At 32.4% G+C, this 16,345-nt stretch overlaps 1 protein-coding gene across 1 annotated transcript; it reads right to left on the bottom strand.

Moving 5' to 3' along the window:
* Nucleotides 1–14,103: 14,103 nt before the first annotated feature.
* On the bottom strand, nt 14,104–15,802 carry LOC104240686 (probable xyloglucan endotransglucosylase/hydrolase protein 23). The gene is made up of 3 exons (XM_009795558.2): nt 15,401–15,802; nt 15,089–15,282; nt 14,104–14,643 (listed from the first exon to the last, which is right to left on the bottom strand). Exons 1-3 carry the CDS (start codon nt 15,665–15,667, stop codon nt 14,286–14,288), a joined length of 819 nt encoding a protein of 272 aa, XP_009793860.1. The 5' UTR covers nt 15,668–15,802; the 3' UTR covers nt 14,104–14,285.
* Nucleotides 15,803–16,345: the final 543 nt, after the last annotated feature.

Consider the following 16,345-nt stretch of genomic DNA (forward strand, 5'->3'; position numbering starts at 1 on the left):
TAAATTAATTATTGTGACTTATAATTTTTTTTTACGTAATTTCTAAATATGTAAATTTTATTTTAAAAAAATTAAAAGATTCTATGTCCAAATATATGGACAAAATTAAAAGGTTTAAATCTGGAAAAGCTAAAAGGTTTAAATTGGAATAAAGGGAAAAGCATCTTCTTTTGTGCTTTAATAATTTGGTCTCATTTATTTATTTATTTATTTATTTATTTATTTATTATTCTTTTCTCTATAATATGGAATATACATGCTAGTTGTGATATTTACAATAATTAATTGCACCGCATCGTAAAAATTCTTTTCTTTTCTTATTGTCGGTGAGTGTGAGAACTCAACCTCTTTCTTTTATCACTTTAAAAGGCTGAATATCTTTTTATAATCGTATTTGACTTAAATAATTTCTCTCTCTCATACACACACACGTTGAAAAAGATGATATTTGATGTTGGAGAGTCTATTTTGATAGCTACAAATAAGGGGCGAAGTGCAACCATAGCCACTTTTAAGCCTGCTATTTAAAATATATTCATAATTTATAATGTATTTAAATGTTAGTCAATTCATCCAAACTTCAGGACTAAGTATCCTGAATTTTGAATTACTAATTTAAAATTTAGGACATAAGATTTGATCTGCTGGACACAATTTTCGAACTTTAAGATATGATATCTTGAAGTTTGAATTTTGAGGTTTAAACTCTAGGATGTAGTGTCCTGAAATTTAAGCGAAATTGGCTAATCTTTGCATACATTGTAAACTGTGAGTAAATTTTAGGTAGCATACTTAAAAGTGGCTATCTGGTGTCATTTCCACACAAATAAGTTCCAAAATTTCTAAAATTTTGCATCAATTTAAGACGCTGTTTGGCCAAGTAATTGCTTATTTCATTCATCAAAAGTCAATTTGAATTTAAAGTTTAAAACGTCCAAATTAGAAACTGAAAATGGAAACTAGTGCTGCAAATTATATAGATCTTTGTTTGGGATTGTTTGCACTAGGGCTGTGCACGGATCGGATTTAGCATATTTCAGATTCGAATTTCGGATTTCGGATTCTAGAAAATGCAATCCGAATCTGATCCGAATTATATCGGATCGGATCGGATTTTAAAGTTTGGATCGAATCGGATATCGGATCGTATTATTATGCCTCAAAGTTAAACTAATATGTATATTTTCTTTGTAAAAGAGGCAATACATTAAGAAAAATTCATGTTTATGCAATTATGAGAGTACTATGGTGCCAATATAGCTAAATCTAGCAATTGTAAAGGTAATAACTTGGAGGTTGATGTAAATTAAAGTGTAGTATTTATACATGTCCTAATAATTTCGGATTTCGGATTGGATTGGATTAAAATATACCAATCCGAAATCCGATCCGAAATCCGAAATTTTAATAAACATAATCCGAAATCCGATCCAATCCGAAATCCGAAATTCAAAATTGAATGGATCGGTTCGGATTTCGGATATCCGATCCGAATGAACAACTCTAGTTTGCACCGAGTGACCTTTTCTGAGGCCAATCTTTATATTCTATCCGCCTTTAAAAGTAGTTCGGTGATTTCTTTTTCTTTTTCAGATAAATGTAATCCATTAAGCTAAGAATGGACACAATTTAAAGAGAGACCAAGAAAAGGCCATTTTTGCAAAAGCGCCCTTTGTTTGAAAGTCTGATAAGTCTTTAACCTTTAGTCCAATTTGAACCAAACTATTTAATTCGTTTTTGTGATAAAAGTTAAACAAGATAATCAATTGAGACAGTTTGTGGATATTCACTCTATTTTCTGTTACCACAAAATGTTTTGAGATGAACTCATATATTTTTAAAATGAATATGATCGAATATCTTCAAACAGATTAATACTATTAAAGTATTAATCAATTAAATTCTTAAAATTAGTTTGGCCCTCCCGTGCATCAACCAAGTTAGTTTGCACTACTTATCTAAAAATAAAGATAATTAAGACCATACACTTAGAATGTAGTGTAAACAGACCTTACCCCCACCTCAACAAGGTAGAAAGGGCAAATAAGATAAGGAAAGACGACAAAAGAGAAACTGACCTATATTTTACCAATTAGAAACAAATATAGGCCCGTGCAAACAACAACATACTCAGTGTAATCCTACAAGTGGGGTCTAGGAAGGGTAAAGTGTACGCAATCCTTATCCCTACCTTTAAGAGAAACAAATATAGGCCCGTGCAAACAACATACCCAGTGTAGTCCTACAAGTGGGGTCTAGAAAGGGTAAAGTGTACGCAGTCCTTATCCCTACCTTTAAGAAGGCAGAAAGACTATTTTCGGTAGACACCTCGGTTCAGAAAAAATATAGACAAGTGCAATAAACAAATACATAAACAAACGTATATTAGCGACAGCTAAACGTTCTATGACTATATATACATAGTGAAAAGTACATAAACGTAAACAAAGAAATAAATCATCACAGTAATATGAATAGATAATATATAGATACCTTATCAAATTTGGAGATGATTTCCAAAGAACTAGCACTAGATATAATATACAGAATATCAAGAGTCAGAGGGAAAAAACTAAAAACATCCTTAAAAGTTTTATATTAATTACCAACTAAACGAACTAATATAATTGCTAAAATCTAGATCTAACTAATATATATACGAATAATATATAAGTCTACTAATAAAATGCCCACATGTTAGCAACCCTACTTTCCAGAAATAGTATTTGATTGACTACTACTCTCACCATTCACCAAATTCTTCATGTTATATTCTGGTAAATACATAGTAGAGTTTACCATCTCACAATTCACAAGATACTGATCAATGAACTCACCACTGCCCATTTTTTCAAGTCCCATATACTCATAATCTTGCCCTATATAGCCACCAATACATGAACTAAAGCAAGGAATATCACCAAATCCTTTGCTTTTCATGTTATCATCTTGTCCCATGAAATTGTTATTAGCCATCATAGAAGATATTGGTTCAATCTTCATAGGTGAAGGAGGGTAGTGAAATTTATCATTTGTCACAATACTTTGGTAGTCATAGGCATTAGTTGTTGACCATGGCATGTCACAAAATTCAGGCACACAACTTTGAGTGAAGTTACCAAATCTAGTGGGAACTTGTGGGTGAAATGTCGGTACGCGATTGTTGGAATGTAACGTGTCCTGGATACAGTTTATGGAGTCGTGTCTGGTAGAGTCTTGACTTGTAGCTTCGAAAGTAATATTAGCAAATTCATTGCTTAAATTTCCATCAGAGGACTCACCAATTTGCCCATCATCATTAAATTCTTGAACAGAATCATTACTATTTCCTCTTCCTGTCTTAGTTTCATATGCATCCCTAATTCTCTTTCTTTGAGTGAACATGGTGTTATCCCTATCTGATTTCTTGTAGATCCTGCACAATACCCATTCATCCAACTACAAAATTTGAAAAAAAAAAAAAGAGGAAACAATGACATAACAATGTTAATTAGGACACAAAACAAGTAGATACTGAAAATAAAAAAGAAATCAAGAACTATTAGTCAAACAAAATCAAAAGGAAAACAATAAATAATAAAGATAGACTTTAAGTTTTATGTAATGACTATATAACAGTCATTCACTATAAAAGTCAAAATTTTCTTGAAAAAATCGAAACAAACGAGCATGTTATAGAAAAGTTTGACTGTAGTATCTTTTCATATCAAGCATGATATGATAAGTTAAAAAAAAAAAGTAATAATCTGTTGTGGCTGATTAAATGAGTTGATGCATGTGACAGTATATATAACTTAAATACAGTATAAGAGGCTCGTTTGTTCCATATTTTTGAATGCTATAGCAAATTGCTGTTATAGAAAACATATATTATAACAGAAAATTAAATTTCGTTCCGAAAAAACTTGATTTTTATGATAAAGTGTTATTATAAAAATGCTGTTATAGAGAGGTTCGACCGTAACTCTACACAAGTACGAAAACCAAAGCATTGGAGAACTTTTAGTTAAACAACTATAGTTTCGGTTAGGACATTTTTAGATAACATTTTTGATAAACCAAATAATTAGATTAGGACAAATATAGAAAGTAAGAATAGTTACCTTCCAGTCATTAATATCTCTTTCAGCCAAATTTGGAATGTCAGGGACTCTATACTCGTGCATAATCCAATTAGTCTTTTCTCCTTTTGGAGGCTTTCCAATGTAATAAACTAAAGACTTTTTTAATCCAATTATCACATTTTTATTATCCTTGATTTGTTTATCAGCTCCAGTAGCTTTCCAATATCCATCACCAGCAGCTCTGTTTGGTCGATTTCCATTTCTGTACTTACGATCTCTTGGTGTTAAGACATACCATTCTTTTTCTTCAGTACTTGGCTTAACATGTGCTGCAAAAAAGATTGAAATAACAAAGTATTTAGCTTATATATTAGCGAAGCTAGAAATTTACCAAAGAGTGTTCAAATTTGAAAGAAGTGAAAAAAATTCTTGACAAAGAGTGTTCAATATGTTTTATATACCTCTAAAACGTAATATTTTACGTATATATATGGTGTAATTTTTCGACGAAGGGTAGTCAATGGACTACCCTTACTACCATGTGGCTTCATCCCTGTGCACTAATTACGATATCAGTATAGTTTAAGCTGTTGTAATGGATCATAGATTTATTTTTTAGGTTACGCTATCAATAGATTTTAACTTGTTGTAACAGATAACAAACTTATTTTTCAGGTTACTAATTCCATTTTTTTGGACGGTTACTTATAGTTATTATTTAAGTGATCTGATAAGTCTAACATCTGTATATATAAATTAAACTCATTATATTTGAACATTACACATTTACACTTCTTGTTAGAACGTTACACCTCTAGTAATTAGAATGTAGATTAACATGTCTACAAGTAATGTAACACTCAATTTTCTAAGTTTTAGATGTGAGTTTAACTTTTAATATATAATATCAATGTAAAAGAATTTTATACTATCACATCACCTAAAAGATATATATAACTATATATATATATCGGTAACAATATAACTATTATCTAAAATAGGTAAAGGTATTAATTAATACAGAGGATTTTATTAACCTGAGATATTATGTAGAAAAAAACTCGATCACTTGAAACCCTATACCAATGTTAGAACCCTAAACCCTAAAGCAACTTACACCAATTCACAAAACCCTAAAACAAGATATTGAATATAATTAAACAATCACATGATCAGAATAAAACACACTGTATACCTATATACAAGAAGAAAAAACACATAAAAATCTTAAACCCTTAAACCCTAGTCACCTGAAACCAAAATATTTTTAAAAAAAATGTTCCAACATGTTATTAAAAAATTTATTTTCATACATACCAGCAATCAACTCAGGGTTGTACTTATAAATGTTGATTTCATATATCCTGTTTGGATACAAAGGCAAGCTATCCAACTTCCTCTTCAAATAATACGTAACGAGCTCAGAATCAGTAGGGTTAAAACGATAACCAGGAGGCAAATTATTGATATAAGCATCAATTTCTTCAGCAGAAGTAATTTCACCATTTTTGTTATTGTTGCTAAGAACTGCAATAACTTGAAGCTCATTTATAGGCATTTGATCAGTTAAATTTCCTTTAGAAATATTAGCATTGTTTGTAGGAGGAGATGATGAGTGATGGTTTTCCATCGTATAGGGGACTCTCTCAAAGAAATTATGAAAACCCTATACCTTAGATTAGATGAAAGATGTTAATTAAAAGTCTAAGATTAGAGTTTTATAATTATAAAAAATGGGGTTTAATGTATTTCTATTAGAAAAGGAGTGGCCAGAGAGTATTTTACTTCAACAAGATAACTACTTCCTTATGTATTTCCGATAAATTTTGTTGTTGATTAGATGGAATTTGGTAGCCAAATCTAAAATCTGTTTAATTTAATGATAGATAATCAAAATACAGTTGGAATATATAGGAGTAATTAATTTGAGAATACACCCCTTATATTTATAAATCAAACACTTAATTCCTTATATTATGGGCATATTACACAAATATAGGGTTTATTTGCAAACGAGTTACATATTTTAAGGATTTTGATCGATTTGAAATAAATCGTTCTTTTCCGTATTTCCCGATTTCTTTTAGAAAAAATGTCTTAAAACTAAGAATATTCAATTTAACCAGCTGTAAATTTTCTTCAAAACTAATAGATAAACTTGAATTCCAAATATCAAACATCATATTAGCATCCAAGAATATAAATGTGGGGTATTTTTTAGTTACATGATGTTTGTTATATATATATATATATATATATATATATATATATATTCTTAAATTACTTTATCATTTAACTATAATATATTAACATAATTATGTGCATGCATAAGATTCGAGTTAGCTTTTTCAAAGAAGGGCTCACGAATATTGCCCTCCATACTTTTGTTTTGAAGGCCCTCTTTAGGAACAATTGAGATGAGCTGGTAAAAGCTACTATAATTTTCTAGGTTAGTCCCACGTAATGATGAATTAAATATTTCTTCAGATTTAACTCCAAATCAATGGATATATGACATGATATATATTCTTTAAACACACGTTTATTAATTTAATCATCCCAAAATTCACTGTAGTTGGAAGTAAGTGCTAATCAGCCAAAACAATGTCAAGGAGCTGATCTATAAGTTCAACGAAAAAGTCAATAACATATATTAAACTAAAATTAGGCATAAATAATAATAATAACAATAACAAAAAATATAATATATTTAATATGATTTCACAAGTGAGGTCTGAAGAGAGCAGAATGTATGCAGACGTTATTCTTACTTTGTCTGAGGTAGAGAGACTGTTTCCGATAGACCTTCAGCCCAAGAAAATTATTTTCAAAATTGTAACGACTCGACCGGTCGTTTTGAGCTCTAGTGTGTTGTTCGGCGGTTTGATACCTTGAATAGCTTCACTTAATGTATTATGACTTGTACGCATAGTCGGAATTGAATTTTGGAAAGTTCAGAGTTGATTCAGAAGGAAATTCTCAATTCGGAAGCTTTAAGTTGGAAGAGTTGACTAAGGTTTTACTTTTGAGTAAATGACTTCGAAATAGGGATTTGAAGGGTCCAATAGGTTCTTATGATGATTTTGGACTTGGGCGTATGTTCGGATTGAGTATCAGGTCGCCTGGGAGCATTTCAGCGCTTATTGGGGAAAGTTGGCATTTTGAAGATTTTAGAATTTTCTATGTTTGGTTTGAAGTGGACTTTGGTGTTATCGATGCCCCTATGGGAATTCGAGCATTAGAATAGGTTCGTATCATGATTTTATGACTTGTATGTAATGTTTGGCGTCATTCTGGAATGTTTTGATATGATTCGGACGCGTTCGACGAGTTTGAATGTTTAAAAGTTGAAAGAAAGATATTGATCGTTGATTCATGATTTTTAATGTTACTCATGGCGTTTTGAGCCTTTGGATAAGTATGGATAAGGTATTGGGATTTGTTGGTGTGATCGAACGGGGTCCCTAGGGCCTTGTGTGTGATTCGAGGTGGTTTCAGACCAAGTTCGGTGTTTTGATATTGACAGTGTGCAGGTGTGTTTTGTGATCGCGAAGAAGGTTGATGAAGGGCCCCTGTTTTGCTCTCGCGAATGCGAGAAGGCTCGCACGAACGCGTAGAAGGGCCTGGCCCTACTTCGCGAACGCGTAGACTTGATCGCGAATACGAAGAAGGCTGGGGGAGGGATGTTGTGAGGCAGAAAGCCTTCGCAAACGCGAGGCATGGAACACGAACGCGAATAGCAGGATCAGCTGGGCATCGCAAATGCGATCAGGTGGTCATGAACGCGTAGAGTAGCTGGGCAGCTAGGAGGAGTTTTCTTTCGCGATCGCAAGGCTTTTTCCGTGATCGCGAAGAAGAGCGGATCTGGGCAGATTTGATTTAATACAGGATTTGGCCCATATTCCTTTATTTTTACTTGGTTGGGTGATTTTTGGAGCTCTTGAAGAGGAGATTTTCATAATTTATGTCAAGGTAAGTAATTCCCACATATTGTTAGTTAACTACATAGATTCTACACAGATTTAAACATGAAAATTGGTAGAAATTGTGAGATTTTGAAAGAAACCTAGAATTTGGTATTTTTGGATTTTGACCACGAAATTAGATATGGAATTAGAATAAATTATATATTTGAATTCGTGATGTTATGGATAATGTTTATCTTCAAAAATTTTCTAAATCCGAGCATGTGGGCCTGAGGGTTGACTTTGTTGACTTTTCTAGTGGAGTTGAAAATTATTATAAATTAATTAATTATGATGTTGGAGTATATTTTTATTGGTTTTCATGATTGTTTGAATAGTTTCAGATCGATGGGCATTGCTTTGGGGTGCTAGAGAGGCGTTGGAGCCGGTTATGGAACTTCGGAGTAAAGTAAGTCTCTTGTCTAACCTTGTGAAGGGGAATTTACTCTGTAGGTGTTTTGCTTATTACATGCTAAATATTATGGGAGCTACGCAGGTATGAGGTGATGAGTGTCCGAGCGTATGCTAGAATTCCTGACTATGTACGGGTCGACTTAGATTCACGTCATGCTTTAATTTTACTAATTGAGTTATTAATGGCTTTTTAATTACTTTTTTCGTATTATGACCTGAGATTAGACTCGCATAGAGTAATGGACTCGCTATTTTAGATATTTGACGAGCTACTTGATTAGCCGTGGGAAAATTGTACTTCCCTTACGAATTTCTTCCGCATTGTGCGTATCCATCGAAAAGTTTCCTTAAATTTCGTAACTCATATGTAATTCATGAGAGGGATCAAGTACCTGTTAAAGCTTCTTATTCTAATGGGATCAGGTTGTTCATCTCGGCAGGCTTATTATAATACACTCTTATGGGATCGGGCCGTTCACCTCGACAGGATATTGTAACACACTCTTATGGGATCGCGTCGTTTTCCTCGTCAGTATTACGTATCATATTCTTATGGGATCGGGTCGTTCGCCTTGGCAGGATTATTGTAATACACTCTTATGGGATTGGACTATTTGCCTTGGCAGAATATTGTAACACACTCTTTTGGGATAGGGTCGTTCACCTCGGCATTATCACGTACATATTCTTATGGGATCAGGTCATTCACCTCAGCAGGATTACGTATCATAATTTTATGGGATCGAGTCATTCACCTAGGTAGTTCTATGAAACACTCTTATGGGATCGGGCCGCTCGCCTCGGTAGAATCGTGTGAAATACTTGATACAGAGTCCACAGGCTCACGAGTTTCTTGACTTGAGATGTGGCCGTTGATTTGGTATTGACCATTACGTATTCCATTTGAGGAGGTATCCCCCCCTCCCAATTAAGAACTTTGTGTTTATTATTTAGCTGTAAACCATATTATTTGCCTATATTTATATTCATTAAATACTTACTATATTTTATACTTGTCTACTTTATTATATTTGATTTACTAGACTACTAGTAAGTGTCAATGTCGACCCCTCGTCATTATCTCTTTGGGGTTAGGCTAGATTCTCACTGGGTACGCGTTGATTTACGTACTCATGCTGCACTTCTGCACTTAATATGCAGGATCTGACAGGTTCATTTGGTGGTCACTTGGGCGCGTAGGCGCAACTGCCGAGGGAAGTTTATGGTGAGCTGCATTCCTTGCTACGATTCACAGTATACAAAGTCTCTATCATAATTATTTATTTTATCCTGTCTATCTTGTACTCCAGACAGATGTATTGTTATTGTACTTTCGAATAGATGCTCATGCACTTGTTACACTGGATTGGGTTCCTAGTGGATGTTCATTATTGTAGTTCACGTTATTAGTATCATTCACTTTTTGATTTATATTCGGAATGTGGTAAAGAAAAGTACATGTCTCTATGAGTGCCAGATTTTATTCTATTTATTTAATGAAATTCCCGATTTTAAAAATTAAAAGGGATAATTATTTAGATGGTTCATCGTTTGCTTGCCTAACGGCAACGTTGGGTGCCATCACAAGCTATAGTAGATTTGTGTCGTGACAAAAATATATTTGAAAAATATAAAAGTAAAGAAGTTATGATAAAAATACTGAAGAAAAGAAAAGTATTATGATGTTGAGCATATTTCTATATGTTTTGATATTACTTTACCCATGTTTTAACCGCTTTTTGTAGCTATTTGGTGTAAAAAATGCCCAACATGGTTTAATTATTAGTTTTATGACTAATTGAGTTGTATGTGATGAATTAGGGTATTTAAAGTGCAAAAATATGAAGAAAAAATGCTCTAGCTAGAGGAGGAGAGGTTAGATGCGTCGCATCTAACCTAGAAAAAAATCATACTTGTGCACGCTTAGCAGTGAACTCGGCCCATAGCATCCCCATAGCATACGCACTTGGGCAAAGCTGAAATGGAGGAAGCGAAGCATCCACCCTAGCATGCGAAGCTGAGAAGCGGAGGACGAGGTGGATACGAAGCATCCACCCCAACATCAATCCATGAATCTGAGTCGGACTAGGAATAGGAGAACTTTGGCCCACGAATTTTGTACGCAATATATAAGCCAAAAATACATCGTTTAGGTCATCTAACACACTTTTTGAAGGGAATTCGACCTAGGGAGAGCACAGAGCCGCCGTGGAGGCCGAGTTTCATCTTTTCTTCCACCAAACTTTGTAATTTTATGTTTCTTTGTATGATTTGTTGTTTTGCTACCATGTCTATGTGGAGCTAAACTTCACGTTAAACTTCACGTTCTAGGGTTGTGGTTCTTTCATGACTATTGTTATTCGGATATTGATTTTAATTTCTTAGTTTATTATATTGGTTTATTTATTTAATCCTGCACTAAATTATTTAATTGCTTGATCACCAATTGAACACTATCTATGAATCTTGAATTGAACTCGAAAGTGGGAATTCCAGATTGCATATAGGATTGAGTAGAGCAAGTTCTTGAACCTGGGCATCGGGGAACGGATTCGCGGTTTGGATAGACATATACCTAATTGCCTTGCTTGGTTGATTTACAGGAATTATAAATGCGTTCTTGTTGATTCTAATTCCATAGACATATAGGAGTTAGGTTAGCTTGAATAGGCGAGTAAGAACTCGACAGATTCTTATGAGCAATATTAATTAGTCAATTCAATTGAAGAATACAATAGGATTGTTAGATAGCCCATAACCCTAGATCGTTTTCATTACATTAATATCATAAAAATATGCTCTTCCTTTGTTGAAAGTTCATTATTTATATTTCTTTATTTAATTAGTTTAGAATCAAATATTTCTAGGTTTAATTCTTGTTTAGATAGTTAGGATAGTCTAATTTAGTTAATAGTTAATCACAAGTCCTCGTGGATTCGACATCCGACTTTTAATAACTTTATTACTTGACGACTGCGTATACTTGCGTGTGCGTTTGGCCTCAACATATTAACAACAAAGATAATAAAATAATCAAAGCTAAATAAATAACAAGAGTAATAAAAATGGAAGAATCTGGCATGAGAATGAAAAGCTAAGGTGGAAATTTCTTTCTAATACCCTTTCACAAACGAAATCGTTGGGAAGCCCTTTGAAAATACTTTGGGAGAAACTATCACGGTCAAGAGTTTTGTTATTGTGCACTAATTGTGTAATTTTCTTAATTTATATTTTATATAAATTATATTTCAGGTTACTAAATTAGTCTTAATTTCGAGAAGTGTCTATTATTATTATTATTATAGATCAATGAATATTGTGTAAATATTTTACATTGTACATAAAGTTATAAACCTAATCTGATAACTTGGAAAATGAAGTGAAATTACATTTAACACTGTAAAGCATTTTTGTACGGTTAATCCAAATAAATCAAAATCTTAGTAGGATATCTACAATATCATTTTGTATCTTATCAAAGCTCATATGATTCTGTTTGGTGCTACAATGATTATCTTATGCAATATTCTTCTCGGCCTAAAAAGGACAATATCTAAGTCGGTTCTCCATTTTTCATAATTGAATATTATTCAATTATGGAAAATAGAGTAAAATTGTCTTGTTTTGTCCTAGTGCCGGCTCAAGGGCCAAGCAAATGAAGCAATGACTTTAGGCTCCCAAATTATTGGGGCCCCAATTTAAGATTAATACTCCTATGTTAATTCTATGGTAAATTCCTTTAAGAAATATTAAATATCTATGGTAAAAGATTATAAGAGATGCACAAAATAGGAAAAGAATTATTTTGTCAATGTGATAGATGATGACTAATAGTTAATTTATATTCTAAAATTAATATTTTATTTTTTCTCATAATAAAACTCGTATTTTATATTCACTTTTTCCCCTCTAATTACTAAGCTGTTTATTCTCTTAAAAACAAGGGATGAATTTAAAAAAATCCATTATTTTCAAGTCCTCAAGCATTACAACAAACAAATTAAAATAATAGAATTTTATGGTGATATCAAATTATAAGCTTCTAGAATCATATTCTACTATTCTAACTTTCTATCTTTGAGTTTTAGATTTACACTTTAGTATTTATATTCTTATCTCATAGTAGCATATTACTTTTTATTATTTATCAGAATGCACATATATCAACTATATAGCATTAATCAAATTACTCAATATGATTTTTTTAATAGTTTGAGGCATCGTAATAAAATTTGGCTTTAGGCCTCCAATGTTCTTGAGCCGCCTCTATTTTGTCCAAGACATACCCTTATCAAGAAGTTGGTTCTCCAATATTTATTTTTGATCTTGCTGAAGAAATTACAATTGCGTAAAAAAAGCGTATTGATTTTCACCTAGAAAAAAATTAGAAAAGAGAAGACTTATTAGTTGTACTTTGAGCAAAACAAAATATTTTATGAATTTCTAATTTTGATGTATTTCAAGAAAAAAATTTACACTTTTTTTTCGTTCTTTCTCTCGCTGTTAAAAAAAAAAAAGAAATCAATTTTTTTACTCTAAATAAAAAAAGTTGATTGAAAAAAAAAATGAATCTCGTTATTTGAGGGGCGAAGATGTCGACTCAAGATAGAGGAATATTTGAGACCAAATCAAATCAAAGACTTTTATTCTATTTTTCATAATTAAGGAGTAAAACTGAACTAATCCACTAATAATAATTGTATGTTTATGTCCAAACTCAAAATAAGGTCACTTTTGCTATGTTTCCATTATTGAAGGGGCACCATCAAAGTATGTAATGCAGTGGATGGAGCTGCTCCTCCCTTAACTAGAGGTCTCAAGTTCGAGCCGTGGATATGAAAAAATCCTTGGTAGGGAGTGCTATTCTCCGAATGAAGTCCTATCCGACGCAAATTCGGATATAGTCAGGCTCCAATTCGAGTACCGGACACCGGGTGAAAAAAAAAAAAAAGAAGGGGCACTTTAGGCCCCTTTTCCTTTAATAAATACCTCGAGTACAAATGTTTTGATTTTCGTTGTGCCTTCGGTTCAATAAATGATACAAATTCCTAAGCATATTGTTTTCATGTCCAGAACACTTAAAAATGAATATCTCAATTTCCATTGATTATACAAATCCAGTGCAAAATTAAGCTGTTTCTAAAGTTGTATGCATCTTCTACTTGGTACAAAATAATAAAAGAATCATTACAATAGTTTGATTTATTATACATTTAGCATTATGCTGATTTGTTTGTTTACAACCTTAGCTTCTAGCCCAATCCTCTCTTTATTCTTACGATGTGTGAAAGAATATTCATTTAATTGGCACTTAAAATTAGTTCTGCTTATGCAGAGAGGCAAAACCAAAATTCGAAGGTTACGGGTTCAGAATTCTAATCCTTTTGATTTATTGGATTCTAAATTAATAATTAGTGTATATTTGATAAATTTCTTAAGACATATACAAAGTTTGGACCAAAACTATTGAGTTCGGCCGAATCCATAACTAATAGCCTAGCTCTGTCCCGTGCTCATGTAACATGTTTTTGTGCTAAATGTATAGTAGGTAAAAGCTAACACTTGATATAAAAAAGAAACCAATGTGCAAATTAAGACTTAATTAAAAAATATAGAAAACAATAGAAAAAATAATATGAGAAACTAGTACTAAGGCACACTTATAAAATAATATAGAGTATCAATTTTCATTGTTCAAACGAATTTGGTACAATACTAAGCTGTTCTAATCTTCAATAATCAATGCATCATCAACTTGTACAAAATAATATAATAAAAGAATCATTACAATAGTTTATAGAGCTAATAATTAAATAAAGAATATATCCTATAGTAATATGTGTTACATAGCACAATCTGCAGGAAATCCTTGTGGGAATCTCTTGGAATCATTGCAATAATTATAAACCATGTAATTCTTCTGCACCCATTTCAGCCTTTCTTGACTTGTATTATCCAACTCTTCATTCAACCATGAATTGCTGTTGGCTGCAGAGGTTGAAGTTGCAGATTTGAAGTTTCTATAGGAAGCACTAAAGGGTGCTTTACTCCAATCAGTTTTAATAAGTCCACCTCTTGTAGCCCAATCATCTGCATTCCATAGACTTGAGTATATTCTCATTGGTTGGTTTTTAGGATATGATACTCCAATTGATTCTGAATTTTTGTATTCTCTAATTGGTGTTCCATCCACATAAAATCTGTTCAACCAAAAAAACAAGAAAATCTTAAGTCAAAATTTATTTCCAAGAAAGTCAAAGATTTTGAAAAAAAAAATCTGTTTGTTTGGATGGTCGTTACAAATCGTTTCATAATGTATTATTTTGTATTATTTTGATGAATACAATATTTGAATAGATTGTTCGTTTGACGGCGTTTTACGATGTCATTTACCAACAATACGAAAAATAAATTTGGAATACTATAAAGAAAAAGTTGGGTAGGAAGTAAATTATTACTATAAAAAGGTAAGTAAGGATAAAATATGATTATTTAATAATAAGGAAGACAAAATGAGATAAAAAATAAGGTAACAATGCGACCACACTATATCAGTCATTACATAAAGTGTCACTTTTCGTCACTACATAATACGATACAATAAAAAATATTGTATTTAACGTAATAATACAATAGATAACTTACATGATGCGTTGTGGATTCCAAAGGATGGAATAAGTGTGAAAATCAGCAGTAGGGTCAAACCAAAGATGGAATTGTTGCTCTCTGTTGCCTTTGCCTTGGCTAAATACATTAGTATGTAAAGTATAAGGATCACCACTTAAATTTCCCAAGAATTCAAAATCTATCTCATCATGTGTTGGTCCTTGTGATGACAACTGCAATAAAATTTTTTTTTTAAAAAAAGAAATATTAGTTTCATTTCAACTACATGAACATCAAAATGTAGCTAGCTAAAAAATGATTTAGACAAAAAAAAGAAGGAAAAACACTTACATAGTAAGCAGTGACAGTGCCAGCAGAATTGCCAGGGACAAGTTTGAGCTGCATGTCTATTTTACCAAAGAGATATTCATTCTTGGATTGAAAACCTGAGCCTGAGATTTTGTCAAGTGAGAGAGTTAGAAGCTCTCCATTATTTAGCATCTTTGCTCTGCCTTCACCCCATGTTATTTCAAAATTGTCATCAAAAGTGCCCGCAATTGCAACAGCAAAAGCACTAACTATAAGAGCTAGTACTAATTTAGAAGTAAAAGAAGACATCTTTAATTCCTAAGATTTCAAGATTATTCAAGTTTGTTTGGATGATTTAGAGTTGGATTACTAGGTGGGGTTTTATAAGGGTTTGACCCCCCCTTGTGTTGGGGGGGGGGTGTTGAGGGGGGGTGTTTTGAAGAAGGAAATTGGAAAGTTCACTGGGGACCAAGTTGTGGGCGTTATAGGGGGTAAAAATTTTAATACGCGTACTGAGCTGGAAACAGATGGTTAAGGTTAATGGATTTGTTTATTTATGGAAGTGGTTGAAAAATGATGGTACCAAAGCTAAGTGACAATGACAGCCCACGTATTTATTAGTTGTTTATTTATTTATCTTATCAAACAATCACTTAATTTGGACCACAAGAAAAACGTCCAAAAATCAACCAGAGATAGTATTGGTATAAAATTTAATCACATAAGCATTTACACTAGGCCAATAAAGTTTGGTGTAAGCGTCCACGCATGCAAATTTTTACCCTATTTTAATCTCTCTACCTTCCTTATTGAAGCTGGCTGATGTACGGACTTTTTTCTTCTTCTTTTTTGCGTGTTATTCCATGAGCTAATACACATTCCTTAACTTTATATAATTAAGAAAGATTTAAGGAGATTCAGAAAAATTAAAAAACCAAATTAGAATTAAAATTGCATAAATTTCATTGTAAAGCTACTAATTATACA

This window comes from Nicotiana sylvestris, chromosome 11 (genome assembly GCF_000393655.2).
Source record: "Nicotiana sylvestris chromosome 11, ASM39365v2, whole genome shotgun sequence".
Classification (NCBI taxonomy): domain Eukaryota; kingdom Viridiplantae; phylum Streptophyta; class Magnoliopsida; order Solanales; family Solanaceae; genus Nicotiana; species Nicotiana sylvestris.

What these genes read in the sequence shown, in the direction of transcription:
- LOC104240686 (XM_009795558.2), bottom strand. Translation starts at nt 15,667, where the DNA reads ATGTCTTCTTTTACTTCTAAATTAGTACTAGCTCTTATAGTTAGTGCT. An exon ending in GCACTGTCACTGCTTACTAT is followed by an intron (nt 15,283 to 15,400) that starts GTAAGTGTTTTT and finishes ATTTTATTGCAG; the next exon opens with TTGTCATCACAAGGACCAAC. An exon ending in TGGAATCCACAACGCATCAT is followed by an intron (nt 14,644 to 15,088) that starts GTAAGTTATCTA and finishes TTGGTTGAACAG; the next exon opens with ATTTTATGTGGATGGAACAC.